The sequence below is a fragment of the Salvelinus fontinalis genome, chromosome 4 (genome assembly GCF_029448725.1).
Source record: "Salvelinus fontinalis isolate EN_2023a chromosome 4, ASM2944872v1, whole genome shotgun sequence".
NCBI classification, from domain to species: domain Eukaryota; kingdom Metazoa; phylum Chordata; class Actinopteri; order Salmoniformes; family Salmonidae; genus Salvelinus; species Salvelinus fontinalis.
In genome coordinates, this window is record NC_074668.1 from 5,297,614 (window position 1) to 5,317,699 (window position 20,086).

The 20,086-nt window shown below is 42.1% G+C and overlaps 1 protein-coding gene across 2 annotated transcripts in view; it reads left to right on the forward strand.

Moving 5' to 3' along the window:
• The first annotated feature begins 477 nt into the window (after positions 1–477).
• The window catches only part of LOC129853019 (protein mono-ADP-ribosyltransferase PARP8-like), a 109,372-nt gene continuing 89,763 nt past the window's right edge, over positions 478–20,086 (forward strand). For both annotated transcript variants that reach the window (XM_055918650.1, XM_055918652.1), the window contains exons 1-2: positions 478–1,286; positions 2,316–2,370. In XM_055918650.1, coding sequence (XP_055774625.1) covers positions 1,196–1,286; positions 2,316–2,370 — 146 coding nt within the window. In that variant the 5' untranslated portion in view covers positions 478–1,195. The remainder of the gene's footprint in view (positions 1,287–2,315; positions 2,371–20,086) is intronic.

Genomic DNA, 20,086 nt, shown 5'->3' on the forward strand with positions numbered 1-20,086 from the left:
CAACCCAAATGTTGCGTGTTCTAATCTCACCATGGACAACTTTAGAATATTAGCTAATTAGCAACTACGTACTACTTGTTAGCTATTTTGCAACTACTTAGCATGTTATCTAACCCTTCCACTAACCTTAATAACCCCATTAGCCCTAATCCCTAGCATAGCTAACAGCTAACATTAACCACCTAGTTAATGTTAGCATTAGCCATCTAGCTAACGTTAGCCACAACATATTTGGAATTCGTAACATATTATACGTTTCAAAAAACGTGTGACAATACTGTATTGTACGAATTGCAATTCAAGACATATCAGACCATAAGGATGATGGACATCCACAAATTAACGCATACCATACCGAACAATAACATGTCTTATTAATTGGAGTGTCCTGTATTTACATTTACTATGTTACTGTAGGTCTAGCCGACTCCAGGTTGGAAATTTGAGGAAGCCTCCGTTTATTGGGTTGATGGGTAGGTAGGCTATACAGGATATATTCGGGCGTGCATCACATGCTTTCATAATAGCAGGTATATTCTCTCTCTCTCTCTCTCCATAGCTCTCGTGGATGAAGTCACACTAGCAATTTACACTTCATTCCAGTCCGTGATAATCTGACAAATAGACGAGTGGTTAATACGCTCTGACATCACAGCATAGTTTACTGTACACCGAGGGGACAGTCGGCGGTTGATTCCACGGGCAGCATCTGGCAAAGTTTACTATTCGAGATCCTCTCTTTTGTTAATCTATCTAAGATATAATAAAACCCTGCAAGCGATGTTGGTTTTTGAATTTAAGACCGGCAATAGTCGAGCTTTCTAACCCGTAGCTTTCGAAATCGCCATTGCTAGGAACGTTCAACCGTGCACAGTGATGAAGAGTGGAGACTGGGGCTTCCGGTGTAAAACAGGCTGTCTTTATGAAATCCATCGAGGTGCGGAATTACTGCCGACTCCTGCTCCTGCTGCATATTTAGGCCTATCATAATCTATTGTTATCCCGAGATGATATCCCGTACAAGTTGAAACGAATCCGACAACACCTGGAATATAACGAAAGCAGTCTCAACCAGCCTGCTCAGCCATCCACGCTCCATTGCAAATTTCAGTTTACTGGAATTATATCAGTCATTTGATGGGATCTCATTTCGCAGTTATTAAAACAGAGAAGCCATTCCCGTGGGGTTTATTTCATGGGGATGTGTTCAAGACAAGAGAGAATACAAAAAGACGTCAACATCGTAATTCAAAGGAGCAAGGCAGAGAAAGACTGCCTTTTCTCTGGTGAGTGTGTGTGTGTGTAGTTAGTCAGTGGTGGTAGTGGTGTGTTCCGACCGTTTGATTATGTGGTCTGGTGCATGTTGACGAACACACTCATTTTACATCACTGCCTTCAATAGCAATAACATCTTGTAGACCCGACAGTTGTCAATATCCTAACAAATTCATCTAATCATAGGCCTTAAAAATTGTATTCGATAGCTGTGAGTGATGATTAAATTGGGAAAACCCAGACACCATTAGAGTCTATCATTACATTTTGTTGTCTGGCAAAACGTTTGTAGGCCTTGATACGGATAGTTTGAAATGGTGATAATTATTTAACATGAAGAGAAATAGGAATAGATTAATATTCTTGTCATGATGACAATAGGCTTTGGTTAAACATCCCTACAGAATGACAGACAGACATAATATTGAAGACACCAGCCGAATAGAACATTTGCCTTTTGACGGTACATTTCTACCGGACATAACGTAACGGTTGTGTAAATGTGATATTGTCCGACAATTTATGCTCCTTTACATATTTGGTCAGTCAGTGGAACCCCTTTTGATGTTGCCATGGAAACTGCATTTGTTGAAGGGATTTTTTTTTCTCTTCCTGTGGTTGTATCTTGACATTGTGTAGTAGTGGCTAATAACCCTCTTGTGGATTTCCGTTCTGACCGGTTCTATTTCCCCTCTTGTTGATTTCTGTTCGAACCGGTTCTATTTCCCCTCTTGTTGATTTCCGTTCGGACCGGTTCTATTTCCCCTCTTGTTGATTTCCGTTCGGACCGGTTCTATTTCCCCTCTTGTTGATTTCCGTTCTGACCGGTTCTATTTCCCCTCTTGTTGATTTCCGTTCGGACCGGTTCTATTTCCCCTCTTGTTGATTTCCGTTCGGACCGGTTCTATTTCCCCTCTTGTTGATTTCCGTTCTGACCGGTTCTATTTCCCCTCTTGTTGATTTCCGTTTTGACCGGTTCTATTTCCCCTCTTGTTGATTTCCGTTTTGACCGGTTCTATTTCCCCTCTTCTTGATTTCAGATTTCAGATATACTGACGCCACCTTCACCTTCACTTATTCCAAAGGCTCCAGAAGGTACAGTACAACGTTCTTAGATTGTTGACATCATTCATTCATTCTGTGACATTGATTCAACTGACATTGATTAAATCCTACTGGGCCATTCATTCTGTACCATTGATACACTGTGTCCTACTGGGCCATTCATTCTGTACCATTGTTACTCTGTGTGCTACTGGGCCATTCATTCTGTACCATTGATACACTGTGTCCTACTGGGCCATTCATTCTGTACCATTGTTACTCTGTGTGCTACTGGGCCATTCATTCTGTACCATTGATACACTGTGTGCTACTGGGCCATTCATTCTGTACCATTGACACACTGTGTGCTACTGGGCCATTCATTCTGTACCATTGATACGCTGTGTCCTACTGGGCCATTCATTCTGTACCATTGACACACTATGTGCTACTGGGCCATTCATTCTGTACCATTGATACACTGTGTGCTACTGGGCCATTCATTCTGTACCATTGATACACTGTGTGCTACTGGGCCATTCATTCTTTACCATTGATACACTGTGTGCTACTGGGCCATTCATTCTTTACCATTGATACACTGTGTGCTACTGGGCCATTCAATCTGTACTATTGATACACTGTGTGCTACTGGGCCATTCATTCATTCTATCCTACTCTGTACTGTTGATACACTCAATCCTACTCTGTACTGTTGATACTGCCATTGATACACTGTATCCTACAGTGCCATGGCTTGTCCCCAGGGCTGGTTGTTCAGTTGTTTGGGGAAATGGTTCACATGGGTTATCTAATGAATGGTGTGTGTTACTGGGTTATCGCAGTTTGTCTGGACTTTGCAAGGTCGGAGTTCGCCCCCCCCCCCCCCAATTCGTTTTTTTTTTTAACGTGTCAGCCACTCATAACGTATAGATTACTAATCACTGTCATTGCGACTGCATGCCTATCATTGTGGCGCCAGAGCGTGTATGGCTTTGCTTTCGCCAATGGGTACATGCTTATTGGTTGGACTATTTTATCCTCGTGTTAATTAAGAGTCTTCTGACACACCCGGTGCGTCAATCCAAGTAACATAATAAATCCCCAACACAATCCATCAGTTTAAGCTGGAGATGTGTTTTTTTTTTTTGGTAATTTTTTTTACATGGGCTGCGTCTCAATCCTATGCTGGCCTTCTGCAGCTGCTGTAGAAGGTGGCCGAGCTACAGAGGTATTTGTCAGACCGTGAGATATCCTGAAAATCGGTCTTCTACGTCTGTGGAGCTCCCAAACGGTTTCACCTAAAAAAAAAAACGTATAGATGAGACTTTCACGAACACGATGACGTTCTCCGTTTTTTTGCCCCACGGAACTCGTCTGAAGTCGGTAACGCTGATTGTTCGACTTCCGTCTGTAGCTTCCAAACCGTTTGGGTTACAAACTAATATGACCGCCCTCCCTGTGGAAAGGTGGAGACTCACGGACACGAAGGTGTTATCCGTTTTTGCTCTATGAACCCCCTAATTGTCACGGGACTTGTCTGAAGGTAACCCGTACAAATTAATGGAGGTAGTTTTGTGCCAACAAAAATAAGAGACTAAAGGACGGTCTCGTCCCCCAAATGTTTTGTTGTTGTCATTTATGAATGTGTTATTCAATGTTTTTTCTATGGGCTATAGTAGTAAAGGCCAAATTCAATATTTTATAAAGCAAAAAAGATGTACTTTTTTTGGGGGATACCTAAAGGGGTCCTAAAATTCTAAATCAAATAGCTAAATGATCCATGGTATGACCATCTTAAAACAATTCCATACGACCATCTTAAAACAATTCCACATGTTAGCTTAGTAACACCTAGACTTCTACTAAGCCTAACATTTCACCAAGCTATACACGGCGTCGCAGTGCTGCCGGCTGGTGGCAGTAATTAAAGTTGGAAATTCAAAACACTGCAGATTGTAAAATGAATATTGGATGCAACAGCATATTAATCAGCTACCAATGGATTATTTTGAATATACAACTGTCCTGTATAGCCTACCTGAACCTGGATGACATGAGCTGTCCTCGCCCTCTCTCCCAGCTTGGATAGAAAGGTGCTCATAAAACCAGTCTGTTATTGCCAAATAATACAGTCAGTCCACTCTAAAAACACTACCTTACTAGAGATTGTTTCATTAATCAGTGTAGCCTACTATCTATAGCTACATAGACAGTGCATTCAGAATGTGTTCAGACCCCTTGACTTTACCCACAGTTTGTTATGTTACAGCCTTATTCTAAAATGGATTACATTGTTTCCACTCCCCCCTCATCAAGCTACGCGCAATACCCCGGAATGACATCACAATACCCCATAATCACATCACAATACCCCAGAATGACATCACAATACACCATAATGACATCACAATACCCCAGAATGACATCACAATACACCATAATGACATCACAATACCCCAGAATGACATCACAATACACCATAATGACATCACAATACCCCAGAATGACAAAGCAAAAACCGTTTTTTAGAATTTTCTTGCAAATGTATAAAATAAAATAAAAACGTAAATATTACATACGTTTTCAGACCCTTTACTCAGAACTTTGTTAAAGCACCGTTGGCAGCGATTACAGCCTCAAGTCTTCTTGGATATGACACTACAAGCTTGGCACACCTGTATTTGGGGAGTTTCTCCCTTTCTTCTCTGCAGATCCTCTCAAGCTCTGTCAGGTTGGATGGGGAGCATCGCTGCACATCTATTTTCAGGTCTCTCCAGAGATGTTCGATCGGGTTCAAGTCTGGACTCTGGCTGGGCCACTCAAGGACATTCAGAGACTTGTCCCAAAGCCACTCCTACGTTGTCTTGGGTGTGTGGTGAGGGTCTTTGTCCTGTTGGAAGGTGAACCTTCACCCCAGGCCCTGATAGATTTAGGTATGTCTGAGATTTGATAGACTGGTCCCAGGTCTGTGTGGTATATGATAGACTGGTCCCAGGTCTGTGTGGTATATGATAGACTGGTCCCAGATCTGTGTGGTATATGACAGACTGGTCCCAGGTCTGTGTGGTAAGACCTGTGTGGTATATGATAGACTGGCCCAGGTCTGTGTGGTATATGATAGACTGGTCCCAGGTCTGTGTGGTATATGATAGACTGGTCCCAGGTCTTTGTGGTATATGATAGACTGGTCCCAGGTCTGTGTGGTAAATGATAGACTGGTCCCAGGTCTGTGTGGTATATGATAGACTGGTCCCAGGTCTGTGTGGTAAATGATAGACTGGTCCCAGGTCTGTGTGGTAAATGATAGACTGGCCCCAGGTCTGTGTGGTATATGACAGACTGGTCCCAGGTCTGTGTGGTAAGACCTGTGTGGTATATGATAGACTGGTCCCAGGTCTGTGTGGTATATGATAGACTGGTCCCGGTCTGTGTGGTAAATGATAGACTGGTCCCAGGTCTGTGTGGTATATGATAGACTGGTCCCAGGTCTTTGTGGTATATGATAGACTGGTCCCAGGTCTTTGTGGTATATGATAGACTGGTCCCAGGTCTGTGTGGTAAATGATAGACTGGTCCCAGGTCTGTGTGGTATATGATAGACTGGTCCCAGGTCTGTGTGGTATATGATAGACTGGTCCCAGGTCTGTGTGGTATATGATAGACTGGTCCCAGGTCTGTGTGGTAAATGATAGACTGGTCCCAGGTCTGTGTGGTATATGATAGACTGGTCCCAGGTCTGTGTGGTAAATGATAGACTGGTCCCAGGTCTGTGTGGTAAATGATAGACTGGCCCCAGGTCTGTGTGGTATATGACAGACTGGTCCCAGGTCTGTGTGGTATGACCTGTGTGGTATATGATAGACTGGTCCCAGGTCTGTGTGGTATATGATAGACTGGTCCCAGGTCTGTGTGGTATATGATAGACTGGTCCCAGGTCTTTGTGGTATATGATAGACTGGTCCCAGGTCTGTGTGGTATATGATAGACTGGTCCCAGGTCTGTGTGGTATATGATAGACTGGTCCCAGGTCTTTGTGGTATATGATAGACTGGTCCCAGGTCTGTGTGGTATATGATAGACTGGTCCCAGGTCTTTGTGGTATATGATAGACTGGTCCCAGGTCTGTGTGGTAAATGATAGACTGGTCCCAGGTCTGTGTGGTATATGATAGACTGGTCCCAGGTCTTTGTGGTATATGATAGACTGGTCCCAGGTCTATGTGGTATATGATAGACTGGTCCCAGGTCTGTGTGGTATATGATAGACTGGTCCCAGGTCTGTGTGGTATATGATAGACTGGTCCCAGGTCTGTGTGGTATATGATAGACTTGTCTCAGGTCTGTGTGGTATATGACAGACTGGTCCCAGGTCTGTGTGTTAAATGATAGACTGATCCCAGGTCTGTGTGGTAAATGATAGACTGATCCCAGGTCTGTGTGGTAAATGATAGACTGGCCCCAGGTCTGTGTGGTACAAGCAGAGTAAGCGTTCGCCTGTACTTTAATTCTTCTGTCTCGTAATTAGAGCAATCCTGCGTCCCAATTTAGACCCTATTCAACACATAGTGTAACACTTTTGACCAGGACCCCTGGGCCCTGTGTAGGAACATAGGATGACATATGGGACGTAGCCTAAACCTCTCTTAGAGTCTAGATGTCATATTCACCAAGTCTTCCAAGTCATTACCATATTATGTAGTCTTTACCATATTCTGTAGTATTTACCATATTCTGTAGTCATGACCATATTCTGTAGTCTTTACCATATTCTGTAGTCTTTACCATATTCTGTAGTCATGACCATATTCTGTAGTCTTTACCATATTCTGTAGTCATTACCATATTCTGTAGTCATTACCATATTCCGTAGTATTTACCATATTATGTAGTCATTACCATATTCTGTAGTCTTTACCATATTCTGTAGTCATGACCATATTCTGTAATATTTACCATATTCTGTAGTCATTACCATATTCTGGACTTAACTTGGGTAGGGCTGACTCGGTACGTCATTACCATATTCTGTAGTCATTACCATATTCTGTAGTCATTACCATATTCTGTAGTCATTACCATATTCTGGACTTGGCTAAGGTTGACCCTGTCAGGCTTGCTGTGCTCTGGTTGGCAGTGTGTGGCTGGGTGGGATGAGGGGTTGGGTGCAGTGTGTGGTGTGTCTGTGTGTGTGTTTAGGGGTGTGTGTGTACACCTCATGCAACTTTGTGTGTGTGTGTGTGTGTTTATACAACGTGTGGGTCTAACCCTGAATGCTGATTGGTTAATACCGCATTCCAGCCGGTGTCTATTCCACAAGTTACCACCTGCTAAATCTATGAGGTTAAAATGCCTATTTAGACTCTGTTCCATCTGACTGTCTCATCAGCCCAACCAGGCAATTTATAAACTTGATCTCCACTATAAAAAGCATCTAGACATTATCTCACATTTCTTTTAAATTAACATTTAGTTTTCAACAAGGGAGATTTGTATAAACCTTTGCTGTCTGTCTCTCTGACATTTGCAACATTATTTCAATATTCAAATTCCATCTCCAGCTGTCCCGTAGTAATGAACGTGTCGGGGTCAGGGGTCGGGACGAGTCAGACAGGCAGGCAGCGTTTCTCAGTCAGTCGAAATCATGAATCAGCTGGCATAATTTTTATGGATTTATACAAAGAAATGTCAATTGAAAAAAGGTAAAACGAAACAAAGTGCAGCTAGTTTGTAGACTTTCTAGCTTCAGTTTGAAGTGATCGTGTTGCTGTGTTGTTAGCTGTGTTGTTGGCTGTGTTGTTAGCTGTGTTGTTGACTGTGTTGTTGGCTGTGTTGTTGGCTGTGTTGTTAGCTGTGTTGTTGACTGTGTTGTTGGCTGTGTTGTTGGCTGTGTTGTTAGCTGTGTTGTTGACTGTGTTGTTGACTGTGTTTTTGGCTGTGTTGTTGGCTGTGTTGTTGGCTGTGTTGTTGGCCGTGTTGTTAGCCGTGTTGTTGGCTGTGTTGTTGACTATGTTGTTGGCTGTGTTGTTGGCTGTGATGTTGGCTGTGTTGTTGGCTGTGTTGTTGGCTGTGTTGTTAGCTGTGTTGTTGACTGTGTTGTTGACTGTGTTTTTGGCTGTGTTGTTGGCTGTGTTGTTGGCTGTGTTGTTGGCCGTGTTGTTAGCCGTGTTGTTGGTTGTGTTGTTGACTGTGTTGTTGGCTGTGTTGTTGGCTGTGTTGTTGGCTGTGATGTTGGCTGTGATGTTGGCTGTGTTGTTGGCTGTGTTGTTAGCTGTGTTGTTGAATGTGTTGTTGACTGTGTTGTTGGCTGTGTTGTTGGCTGTGTTGTTGGCCGTGTTGTTGGCCGTGTTGTTAGCCGTGTTGTTGGCTGTGTTGTTGGCTGTGTTGTTGGCTGTGTTGTTGGCTGTGTTGTTGGCTGTGTTGTTGGCTGTGTTGTTGGCTGTGTTGTTAACTGTGTTGTTGGCTGTGTTGTTAGCTGTGTTGTTGGCTGTGTTGTTGGCTGTGTTGTTAACTGTGTTGTTGGCTGTGTTGTTAGCTGTGTTGTTGGCTGTGTTGTTAGCTGTGTTGTTGGCTGTGTTGTTAGCTGTGTTGTTGGCTGTGTTGTTAGCTGTGTTGTTAGCTGTGTTGTTGGCTGTGTTGTTGGCTGTGTTGTTGGCTGTGTTGTTGGCTGTGTCGTTGTCTGTGTTGTTGACTGTGTTGTTGACTGTGTTGGCTGTGTTGTTGGCTGTGTTGTTGGCTGTGTTGTTGGCTGTGTAGTTGGCTGTGTAGTTGGCTGTGGTGTAGGCTGTGCTCCTCTGAACAACAGTGTCCTGACAATGAGCACATTTTCTATGCCAGGTGAAATCACGCCTCATTATGCTCATTGTTATCCAAATAAAGGTCACTAGAAAACATCCTGAACAAATGCAAATGCAGCTACTTTGTTGTTATTCTGGCTGCACTTTTTGACTGTAAATTAGCCATAGTTGAAAAGCTATCAAGCAAGGGATGAGAACATTGCCAGCCAGTATGGTAATGGACATTGAGATTGAATGACTGGGTCGCGTCCATAGATACAGAAAAACGACTGGGTCTCGTCCATAGATACAGAACAAGAAGACTGGGTCTCGTCCATAGATACAGAACAAAAAGATTCAACGACTGGGTCGCGTCCATAGATACAGAACAAAAAGACTCAACGACTGGGTCGCGTCCATAGATACAGAACAACGACTGGGTCGCGTCCATAGATACAGAACAAAAAGACTCAACGACTGGGTCGCGTCCATAGATACAGAACAACGACTGGGTCGCGTCCATAGATACAGAACAAAAAGATTCAACGACTGGGTCGGGACTATATCTTGTGGTAGCAACACTAGAGTTGTGTCGGGACTATATCTTGTGGTAGCAACACTAGAGTTGTGTCGGGACTATATCTTGTGGTAGCGACACTAGAGTTGTGTCAGGACTATATCTTGTGGTAGCAACACTAGAGTTGTGTCAGGACTATATCTTGTGGTAGCAACACTAGAGTTGTGTCAGGACTATATCTTGTGGTAGCAACACTAGAGTTGTGTCAGGACTATATCTCGAGGACGGATTAAATCGTATGAATACATTCAACAAAATAAAGTTTTTAATGAAAATATGTCAATCATTATTTGAATATGTTGTTAACCCGTTGTATAAAACTGATAATGCCCTCGAAGCCGGTGTTTTGGAGGATATATTGGCATGGTTTGTCAAACCTCGACTTCATCTCTGGCCTAACAACACCCATGCCAATATATCCTTTAAACACTGGCTTCTCAGGATTTATCACGTACGTGTACACCTTGCCTAATTTGCGTACCGTGTGTGTTTGTGTGTTATTCTGTGTCTGTGTGTGTGTGCACGTGTGTTGGTTTTGCTTACTAAAGGAAATGCCACCATCCTCTGTGTTTGTTACTGGGTAATTCCACAGGAAATAGATTTTTTCTATTTTAAATGTAGGCCAAACAAAAACATTAATTTCAATTTTTTAAAAACCATACAACTCTATGCACAAGGACTACTTTTAACAATTTACACTGAACATTTTACAAAAACACATTTACTGGAAGAACTGTGCAGATGCAGAATTTGGTAACAAAATTACTGTAAAATCTCCCTCAGGTTTTTAATGTGACCACATATTACTGTGAAATGTCCCTCAGGTTTTTAATGTGACCACATATTACTGTAAAATCTCCCTCAGGTTTTTAATGTGACCACGTATTACTGTAAAATCTCCCTCAGGTTTTTAATTTGACCACATATTACTGTAAAATCTCCCTCAGGTTTTTAATGTGACCACATATTACTGTAATATCTCCCTCAGGTTTTTAATGTGACCACGTATTACTGTAAAATGACCCTCAGGTTTTTAATGTGACCACGTATTACTGTAAAATGACCCTCAGGTTTTTAATGTGACCACGTATTACTGTAAAATGTCCCTCAGGTTTATAATGTGACCACGTATTACTGTAAAATGTCCCTCAGGTTTTTAATGTGACCACGTATTACTGTAAAATGACCCTCAGGTTTTTAATGTGACCACGTATTACTGTAAAATGACCCTCAGGTTTTTAATGTGACCACGTATTACTGTAAAATGACCCTCAGGTTTTTAATGTGACCACGTATTACTGTAAAATTTCCCTCAGGTTTTTAATGTGACCACGTATTACTGTAAAATGACCCTCAGGTTTTTAATGTGACCACGTATTACTGTAAAATGACCCTCAGGTTTTTAATGTGACCACGTATTACTGTAAAATGACCCTCAGGTTTTTAATGTGACCACGTATTACTGTAAAATGACCCTCAGGTTTTTAATGTGACCACGTATTACTGTAAAATGACCCTCAGGTTTTTAATGTGACCACGTATTACTGTAAAATGACCCTTAGGTTTTTAATGTGACCACGTATTACTGTAAAATGACCCTCAGGTTTTTAATGTGACCACGTATTACTGTAAAATGACCCTCAGGTTTTTAATGTGACCACGTATTACTGTAAAATGACCCTCAGGTTTTTAATGTGACCACGTATTACTGTAAAATGTCCCTCAGGTTTTTAATGTGACCACGTTTTCCAAAAACTCTGAAAAATATACTCTGAATTAAGATTTAATGATGTCAGCAGACAGAATAATGGGGTGTCAGCTATGACATCACACCTTGAGATAAAACAAATCTCATTTAGTTATTGGAAGTACAGTAAGTGAAGTATGATTTACACCCAGTAACAGAATTGCAGGGGGAACCGGTACAGAGTAAATGTGGAGGCTATATACAGGGGGTACTGGTACATAGTCATTGTGGAGGCTATATACAAGGGGTACCGGTACAGAGTCAATGTGGAGACTATATACAGGGTGTTACGGTACAGAGTCAATGTGGAGGCTATATGGTACAGAGTCAATGTGGAGGCTATATACAGGGGGCACCAGTACAGAGTCAATGTGGAGGCTATATAAAGCGGGTACCAGTACAGAGTCAATGTGGAGGCTATATACAGGGTGTTACGGTTCAGAGTCAATGTGGAGGCTATATACAGGGGGTAGCGGTACAGAGTCAATGTGGAGGCTATATACAGGGGGTACCAGTACAGAGTCAATGTGGAGGCTATATACAGGGTGTTACGGTACAGAGTCAATGTGGAGGCTATATACAGGGTGTACCGGTACAGAGTCAATGTGGAGGCTATATACAGGGTGTTACGGTACAGAGTCAATGTGGAGGCTATATACAGGGTGTTACGGTACAGAGTCAATGTGGAGGCTATATACAGGGTGTTACGGTACAGAGTCAATGTGGAGGCTATATACAGGAGGTACCGGTACCGAGTCAGTGTGGAGGCTATATACAGGGGGTACCGGTACAGAGTCAATGTGGAGGCTATATACAGGGTGTTACGGTACAGAGTCAATGTGGAGGCTATATACAGGGTGTTACGATACAGAGTCAATATGGAGGCTATATACAGGGTATTACGGTACAGAGTCAATGTGGAGGCTATATACAGGGGAAACCAGTCAGAGTCAATGTGGAGGCTATATACAGGGTGTTACGGTACAGAGTCAATGTGGAGGCTATATACAGGGTGTTACGGTACAGAGTCAATGGGGAGGCTATATACAGGGGGTACCGGTACAGAGTCAATGTGGAGGTTATATACAGGGGGTACCGGTACAGAGTCAATGGGGAGGCTATATACAGGGGGTACCGGTACAGAGTCAATGTGGAGACTATATACAGGGTATTACGGTACAGAGTCAATGTGGAGGCTATATACAGGGTGTTACGGTACAGAGTCAATGTGGAGACTATATACAGGGTATTACGGTACAGAGTCAATGTGGAGACTATATACAGGGTATTACGGTACAGAGTCAATGTGGAGACTATATACAGGGTATTACGGTACAGAGTCAATGTGGAGGCTATATACAGGGGGTACCGGTACAGAGTCAATGTGGAGGCTATATACAGGGTGTACAGGTACAGAGTCAATGTGGAGGCTATATACAGGGGGTTACCGGTACAGAGTCAATGTGGAGGCTATATACAGGGGGTACCGGTACAGAGTCAATGTGGAGGCTATATACAGGGGGTACCGGTACAGAGTCAATGTGGAGGCTATATACAGGGTGTTACGGTACAGAGACAATGTGGAGGCTATATACAGGGGGTACCGGTACAGAGTCAATGTGGAGGCTATATACAGGGGGGGTAGCGGTACAGAGTCAATGTGGAGGTTATATACAGGGTGTTACGGTACAGAGTCAATGTGGAGGCTATATACAGGGTATTACGGTACAGAGTCAATGTGGAGACTATATACAGGGTGTTACGGTACAGAGTCAATGTGGAGGCTATATACAGGGTATTACGGTACAGAGTCAATGTGGAGGCTATATACAGGAGGTACCGGTACAGAGTCAATGTGGAGGCTATATACAGGGGGGACCGGTACAGAGTCAATGTGGAGGCTATATACAGCGGGTACCGGTACCAAGTCAACGTGGAGGCTATATACAGGGTGTTACGGTTCAGAGTCAATGTGGATGCTATATACAGGGAGTACCAGTACTGAGTCAATGTAGAGGCTATATACAGGGTGTTACGGTACAGAGTCAATGTGGAGACTATATACAGGGTATTACGGTACAGAGTCAATGTGGAGACTATATACAGGGGGTAGCGGTACAGAGTCAATGTGGAGGCTATATACAGGGGGTAGCGGTACAGAGTCAATGTGAAGGCTATATACAGGGGGTACCGGTACAGAGTCAATGTGGAGGCTATATACAGGGGGTACCGGTACAGAGTCGATGTGGAGGCTATATACAGGGGGTACCGGTACAGAGTCAATGTGGAGGCTATATACAGGAGGTACCGGTACAGAGTCAATGTGGAGGCTATATACAGGGGGTACCGGTACAGAGTCAATGTGGAGGCTATATACAGTGGGTACCGGTACAGAGTCAATGTGGAGGCTATATACAGGGGGTACCGGTACAGAGTCAATGTGGAGGCTATATACAGGGGGTACCGGTACAGAGTCAATGTGGAGGCTATATACAGGGGGTACCGGTACAGAGTCAATGTGCGGGGGCACCGGTGTCGAGGTAGTTGAGATAATATGTACATGTAGGTAGAGTTATAAGTGACTATGCATCGATAATAACAGAGAGAAGCAGCAGCGTAGATGGGGGAGGCAATGCAAATAGTCTGGGTAGCCATTTGATTAGATGTTCAGGAGACTTATGGCTTGGGGTTAGAAGCTGTTTAGAAGCCTCTTGGACCTAGACTTGGCGCTCCGGTACCGCTTGCCGTGCGGTAGAAGAGAGAACAGTCTTTGACTACGGTGGCTGGAGTCTTTGACAATTTTTAGGGCCTTCCTCCGACACCGCCTGGTATAGAGGTTCTGGATGGCAGGAAGCTTGGCCCCGGGGATGTACTAGGCCGTACACACTACCCTCTGTAGTGCCTTGTGGTCGGAGACCGAGCAGTTGCCATACAGTACTGTACTGAACTATAGTCTTCTTTGCTGTACTGTACTCTACTGTGCTGTCCAAACTTGTGAACCCAACTCTGGTTTGTGACTACTATGATTTACCATTGTAGCCAATTCAATTGCAAAATTTCCGTTACCGATTTAGTAACATAATTTTGAGTTTTAATCACTTAATAATTCATAAACCAAAACATGAAATGTGTAAAAACACAATAACTAACTGTTAGGTCTACCTTTACTTGTGATGAGGGAGAGAAATGAGAAAATATGTTAAAGGAACAGCGTCTTCAGAAAGTATTCAAGAAAAAAAAGAAAAAAGAAAAAGGGAGTAAACCTTGACTTATAACACATTTTGTTACAGCCTTAATTTAACATAAATGACATTCAGATGTTTTGTCACTGGCCTCTCTCTACACAATACCCCATCATGTCAAAGTGGAGTTATGTTTTTAGAAATTTGTACAAACTAATACAAAATGAAAATTTGAAATTTATTGGGTCTTTTAAAAATCCAACCCCTTTGTTATGTCGACCATAAATAGGTTCAGGAGTAAAAATGTGCTTAGCAAGTCACATAATAAGTTACGTGGATTCACTCTGTGTGTAACAATAGTGTTTAACATGATTTTTTTAATGACTATCACATCTCTGTACCCCACACATTCAATTATCTGTATGGTCCCTCAGTTGTGCAGTGAATTTCAAACACAGATTCAACCACAAAGACCAGGGAGGTTTTCCAATGCCTCACAACAAAGGGCACCTATTGGTAGATGGGTAAAAAAAAAGAAGCAGACATTGAATATCCCTTTGAGCATGGTGAAGTTATTAATTACACTTTGGATGGTGTATCAATGCACTCAGTCACTACAAAGATACAGGCGTTCTTCCTAACTCAGTTGCCGGAGAGGAAGGAAACCGCTCAGGGATTTCACCATGAGGCCAATGGTGACTTTTAAAACAGAGTTTTTAATGGATATGATAGGAGAAAACTGAGGATGGATCAACAACATTGTAGTTACTCCACAATACTAACCTAAATGACAGAGTGGAAAGAAGGAAGCCTGTACAGAATACAAATATTCTTAGCAAGTCCCTTGCATTCCCTCCTTTGGGAAAACGACTCCCATTGTTAGGGCGGAGACATGAGCATCTCGTCATTATATACAGATCTCTGGATGGATACACTGTAACACCTGCTACGTTAGGTTAGATACACACAGACCACACACAACACAATGACGGACAGAGACACTGTAACACCTGCTACGTTAGGTTAGATACACACAGACCACACACCACAATGACGGACAGAGACACTGTAACACCTGCTACGTTAGGTTAGATACACACAGACCACACACCACAATGACGGACAGAGACACTGTAACACCTGCTACGTTAGGTTAGATACACACAGACCACACACAACACAATGAGGGACAGAGACACTGTAACACCTGCTACGTTAGGTTAGATACACACAGACCACACACAACACAATGAGGGACAGAGACAGTTGGTGAAAGTATGTCTAACTACAGACAGTACAGTATGGGGAGAACAGAGATAACTGTAGACAGTACAGTATGGGGAGAACAGAGATAACTGTAGACTGTACAGTATGGGGAGAACAGAGATAACTGTAGACAGTACAGTATGGGGAGAACAGAGATAACTGTAGACAGTACAGTATGGGGAGAACAGAGATAACTGTAGACCGTACAGTATGGGGAGAACAGAGATAACTGTAGACCGTACAGTATGGGGAGAACAGAGATAACTGTAGACCGTACAGTATGGGGAGAACAGAGATAACTAGACCGTACAGTATGGGGAGAACAGAGATAACTGTAGACAGTACAGTATGGGGAGAACAGAGAACTGTAGACAGTACAGTATGAGGAGAACAGAGATAACTGTAGACAGTACAGTATGGGGAGAACAGAGATAACTGTAGACAGTACAGTATGGGGAGAACAGAGATAACTGTAGACAGTACAGTATGGGGAGAACAGAGATAACTGTAGACAGTACAGTATGGGGAGAACAGAGATAACTGTAGACCGTACAGTATGGGGAGAACAGAGATAACTGTAGACAGTACAGTATGGGGAGAACAGAGATAACTGTAGACAGTACAGTATGGGGAGAACAGAGATAACTGTAGACAGTACAGTATGGGGAGAACAGAGATAACTGTAGACAGTACAGTATGGGGAGAACAGAGATAACTGTAGACCGTACAGTATGGGGAGAACAGAGATAACTGTAGACAGTACAGTATGGGGAGAACAGAGATAACTGTAGACAGTACAGTATGGGGAGAACAGAGATAACTACAGACAGTACAGTATGGGGAGAACAGAGATAACTGTAGACAGTACAGTATGGGGAGAACAGAGATAACTGTAGACCGTACAGTATGGGGAGAACAGAGATAACTGTAGACCGTACAGTATGGGGAGAACAGAGATAACTGTAGACCGTACAGTATGGGGAGAACAGAGATAACTGTAGACCGTACAGTATGGGGAGAACAGAGATAACTGTAGACCGTACAGTATGGGGAGAACAGAGATAACTGTAGACAGTACAGTATGGGGAGAACAGAGATAACTGTAGACAGTACAGTATGGGGAGAACAGAGATAACTGTCTGGCTGACTGCTACTGCCTGGGCAGAGATGAGACGATGACTTTAAGGAATTATAAAGTCATAAAATCAGACCTAAATAATATAATAACTGAAATATTGTATTTTTTAATAGTAATTTACTATTTTTCTATTGATGTCTACCCAATGTGAACCTGGCAGAGACAATGGAATATTTTAAATGTTTTGGCAATTGAATGTTCACTATTTTTGGATTTGGAATATCCATTAAAAAAAACCATCTGTAAATTTCATTGTAATGTCATTATTATTAATGTTTTTTTTTATTATTTTTTATTAGCGAAATCAAAAAGCGTGATTATTTTGTAATAATTTTAACCAAAACCGAACCGACATCAAAAAGCACTAGTCGCTCAGCACTAGTGATGGTTCTTACTAGACAGAGGCCAGGAAGCTATTTATAACCTTAGCAACTGTGGTAAATCAGCCAGTTCCTTGTTTCGAAGCACAGTCAGTCAAGCGTAACAACTTTATAGTATATACTAACCCGTGACTGTGTCTTTGTTTTGAAGAATCACTCAAGCAAGAGTTTTCAACATACGATTGTCTTTCGAGAGAAAGCTTTTTTGACCCAAGAGCCAATAGTAATTATGTAATAACGTCTTGGAGAGATCTGAGGGTTTTTATGTTGATGTCTGTGAGCAGGAAGTCTTACAACCCCATTGTGTATGATAGTATCACCTTAATGATGTTTGTGAGCAGGAAGTCTTACAACCCCATTGTGTATGATAGTATTACCTTAATGATGTTTGTAAGCAGGAAGTCTTACAACCCCATTGTGTATGATAGTATTACCTTAATGATCTCCAGAAGCAGGAAGTCTTACAACCCCATTTTGTATGATAGTATTACCTTAATGATGTCCAGAAGCAGGAAGTCATACAACCCCATTGTGTATGATAGTATCACCTTAATGATGTTTGTGAGCAGGAGGTCTTACAACCCCATTGTGTATGATAGTATCACCTTAATGATGTTTGTAAGCAGGAAGTCATACAACCCCATTGTGTATGATAGTATCACCTTAATGATGACCAGAAGCAGGAAGTCATACAACCCCATTGTGTATGATAGTATCACCTTAATGATGTCCAGAAGCAGGAAGTCATACAACCCCATTGTGTATGATAGTATCACCTTAATGATGACCAGAAGCAGGAAGTCATACAACCCCATTGTGTATGATAGTATCACCTTAATGATCTCCAGAAGCAGGAAGTCTTACAACCCCATTGTGTATGATAGTATCACCTTAATGATGTCCAGAAGCAGGAAGTCTTACAACCCCATTGTGTATGATAGTATCACCTTAATGATGTTTGTAAGCAGGAAGTCATACAACCCCATTGTGTATGATAGTATCACCTTAATGATGTTTGTAAGCAGGAAGTCATACAACCCCATTGTGTATGATAGTATCACCTTAATGATGTTTGTAAGCAGGAAGTCTTACAACCCCATTGTGTATGATAGTATCACCTTAATGATGTCCAGAAGCAGGAAGTCATACAACCCCATTGTGTATGATAGTATTACCTTAATGATGTCCAGAAGCAGGAAGTCATACAACCCCATTGTGTATGATAGTATCACCTTAATGATGACCAGAAGAAGGAAGTTATACAACCCCATTGTGTATGATAGTATCACCTTAATGATGTCCAGAAGCAGGAAGTCTTACAACCCCATTGTGTATGATAGTATTACCTTAAAACCTCTACAGAGTACCTAACCCGGATCCGGGAGCACCCCCCCCCCCCCACACACTGATTAGCATCGCTAGCATAGCGTCACAATTAAATAGTAGCATCTAAATATCATTAAATCACAAGTCCAAGACACCCAATGAAAGACACAGATCTTGTGAATAAAACCACCATTTCAGATTTTTTAAATGTTTTACAGGGAAGACAAAATATGTAAATCTATTAGCTAAACACGTTAGCAAAAGACACCATTTTCTTACTCCAACAGTTTCTTACTCCATCAGGTGCTATCACCAATTCGGCTAAACTAAGATATTGATAGCCACAAACCAACAAACAAATTTATAAGATGACAGTCTGATAACATATTTATGGTATAGCATAGTTTTTTTTTTTTAAATGTGCATTTTTCAGGTATAAATCACAGTTCTACATTGCAGCTGCAATCTGATATAGTGCTGATGCAGCTAGAACAATTACAGAGACCAACGTTATATAACTAATTACTTGTCTTAAAACATTTCAGAAAAAATACACAGCGTACAGACATTGAAAGCCCAACATCTGGTGAATCCAAACAATATTTCAGATTTTTTAAATGTTTTATAGCGAAAACAAAATGTATCGCTAAATTAGCATAACCAGGCCAGCCAGAACCGGCTGGACGCGCCCGACCAGTTCACATGCACGACAGATATATGAAATAACATCGTAAATTGGGTCTTACTATTGCTGGTCTTTCATCAGAATGTTGATCAAGGTGTCCTTAGTCCTGATGAGTCGTTCAATCCATTCACAATGGCAACCTCCCCTCTTCATTTAGCCTGGGTACTGGTCGACTGGCACGGTCCATGTCCAAAGTTAAAAAACTCAAAGAACGGAACACGGCAAAACTCCCGAAAAAATTCTAATAATCTGATTAAACTATATTGAAAAAACATACATTACGGTGATATGGTCACATGTATCAAACAAACTTCGACACGGAGATAGTTTTCATCCGTAACGTCAGCATAACAAAAGACAATGGCACCTCTGAAAACGCGCATCTCAGAAACCGGAAGTTGTCGGTCACGCTAAAGAAATAGGTCTTATTTCACGTCAGTACAAGATAAACAAAAAATTTCTCCTCTGACGTCTTCCAGACACCCAGAGGAAGAAGAAGGAAGTGTGTTTCGGGTCATAGGTCGCGTGACCATATATAGGCAGAGCTTTGAAGCGAGCATACACATCTTGCAATCTTCTTCAGGCTCAGGGAAAGTGCTGTGAAATGACCTGTGTTTGACTCAGAGACAAAATTGGAACCGTTTTAGAAACCATAGCTTGTTTTCTATCCAATGGCATATGGTTATATGCA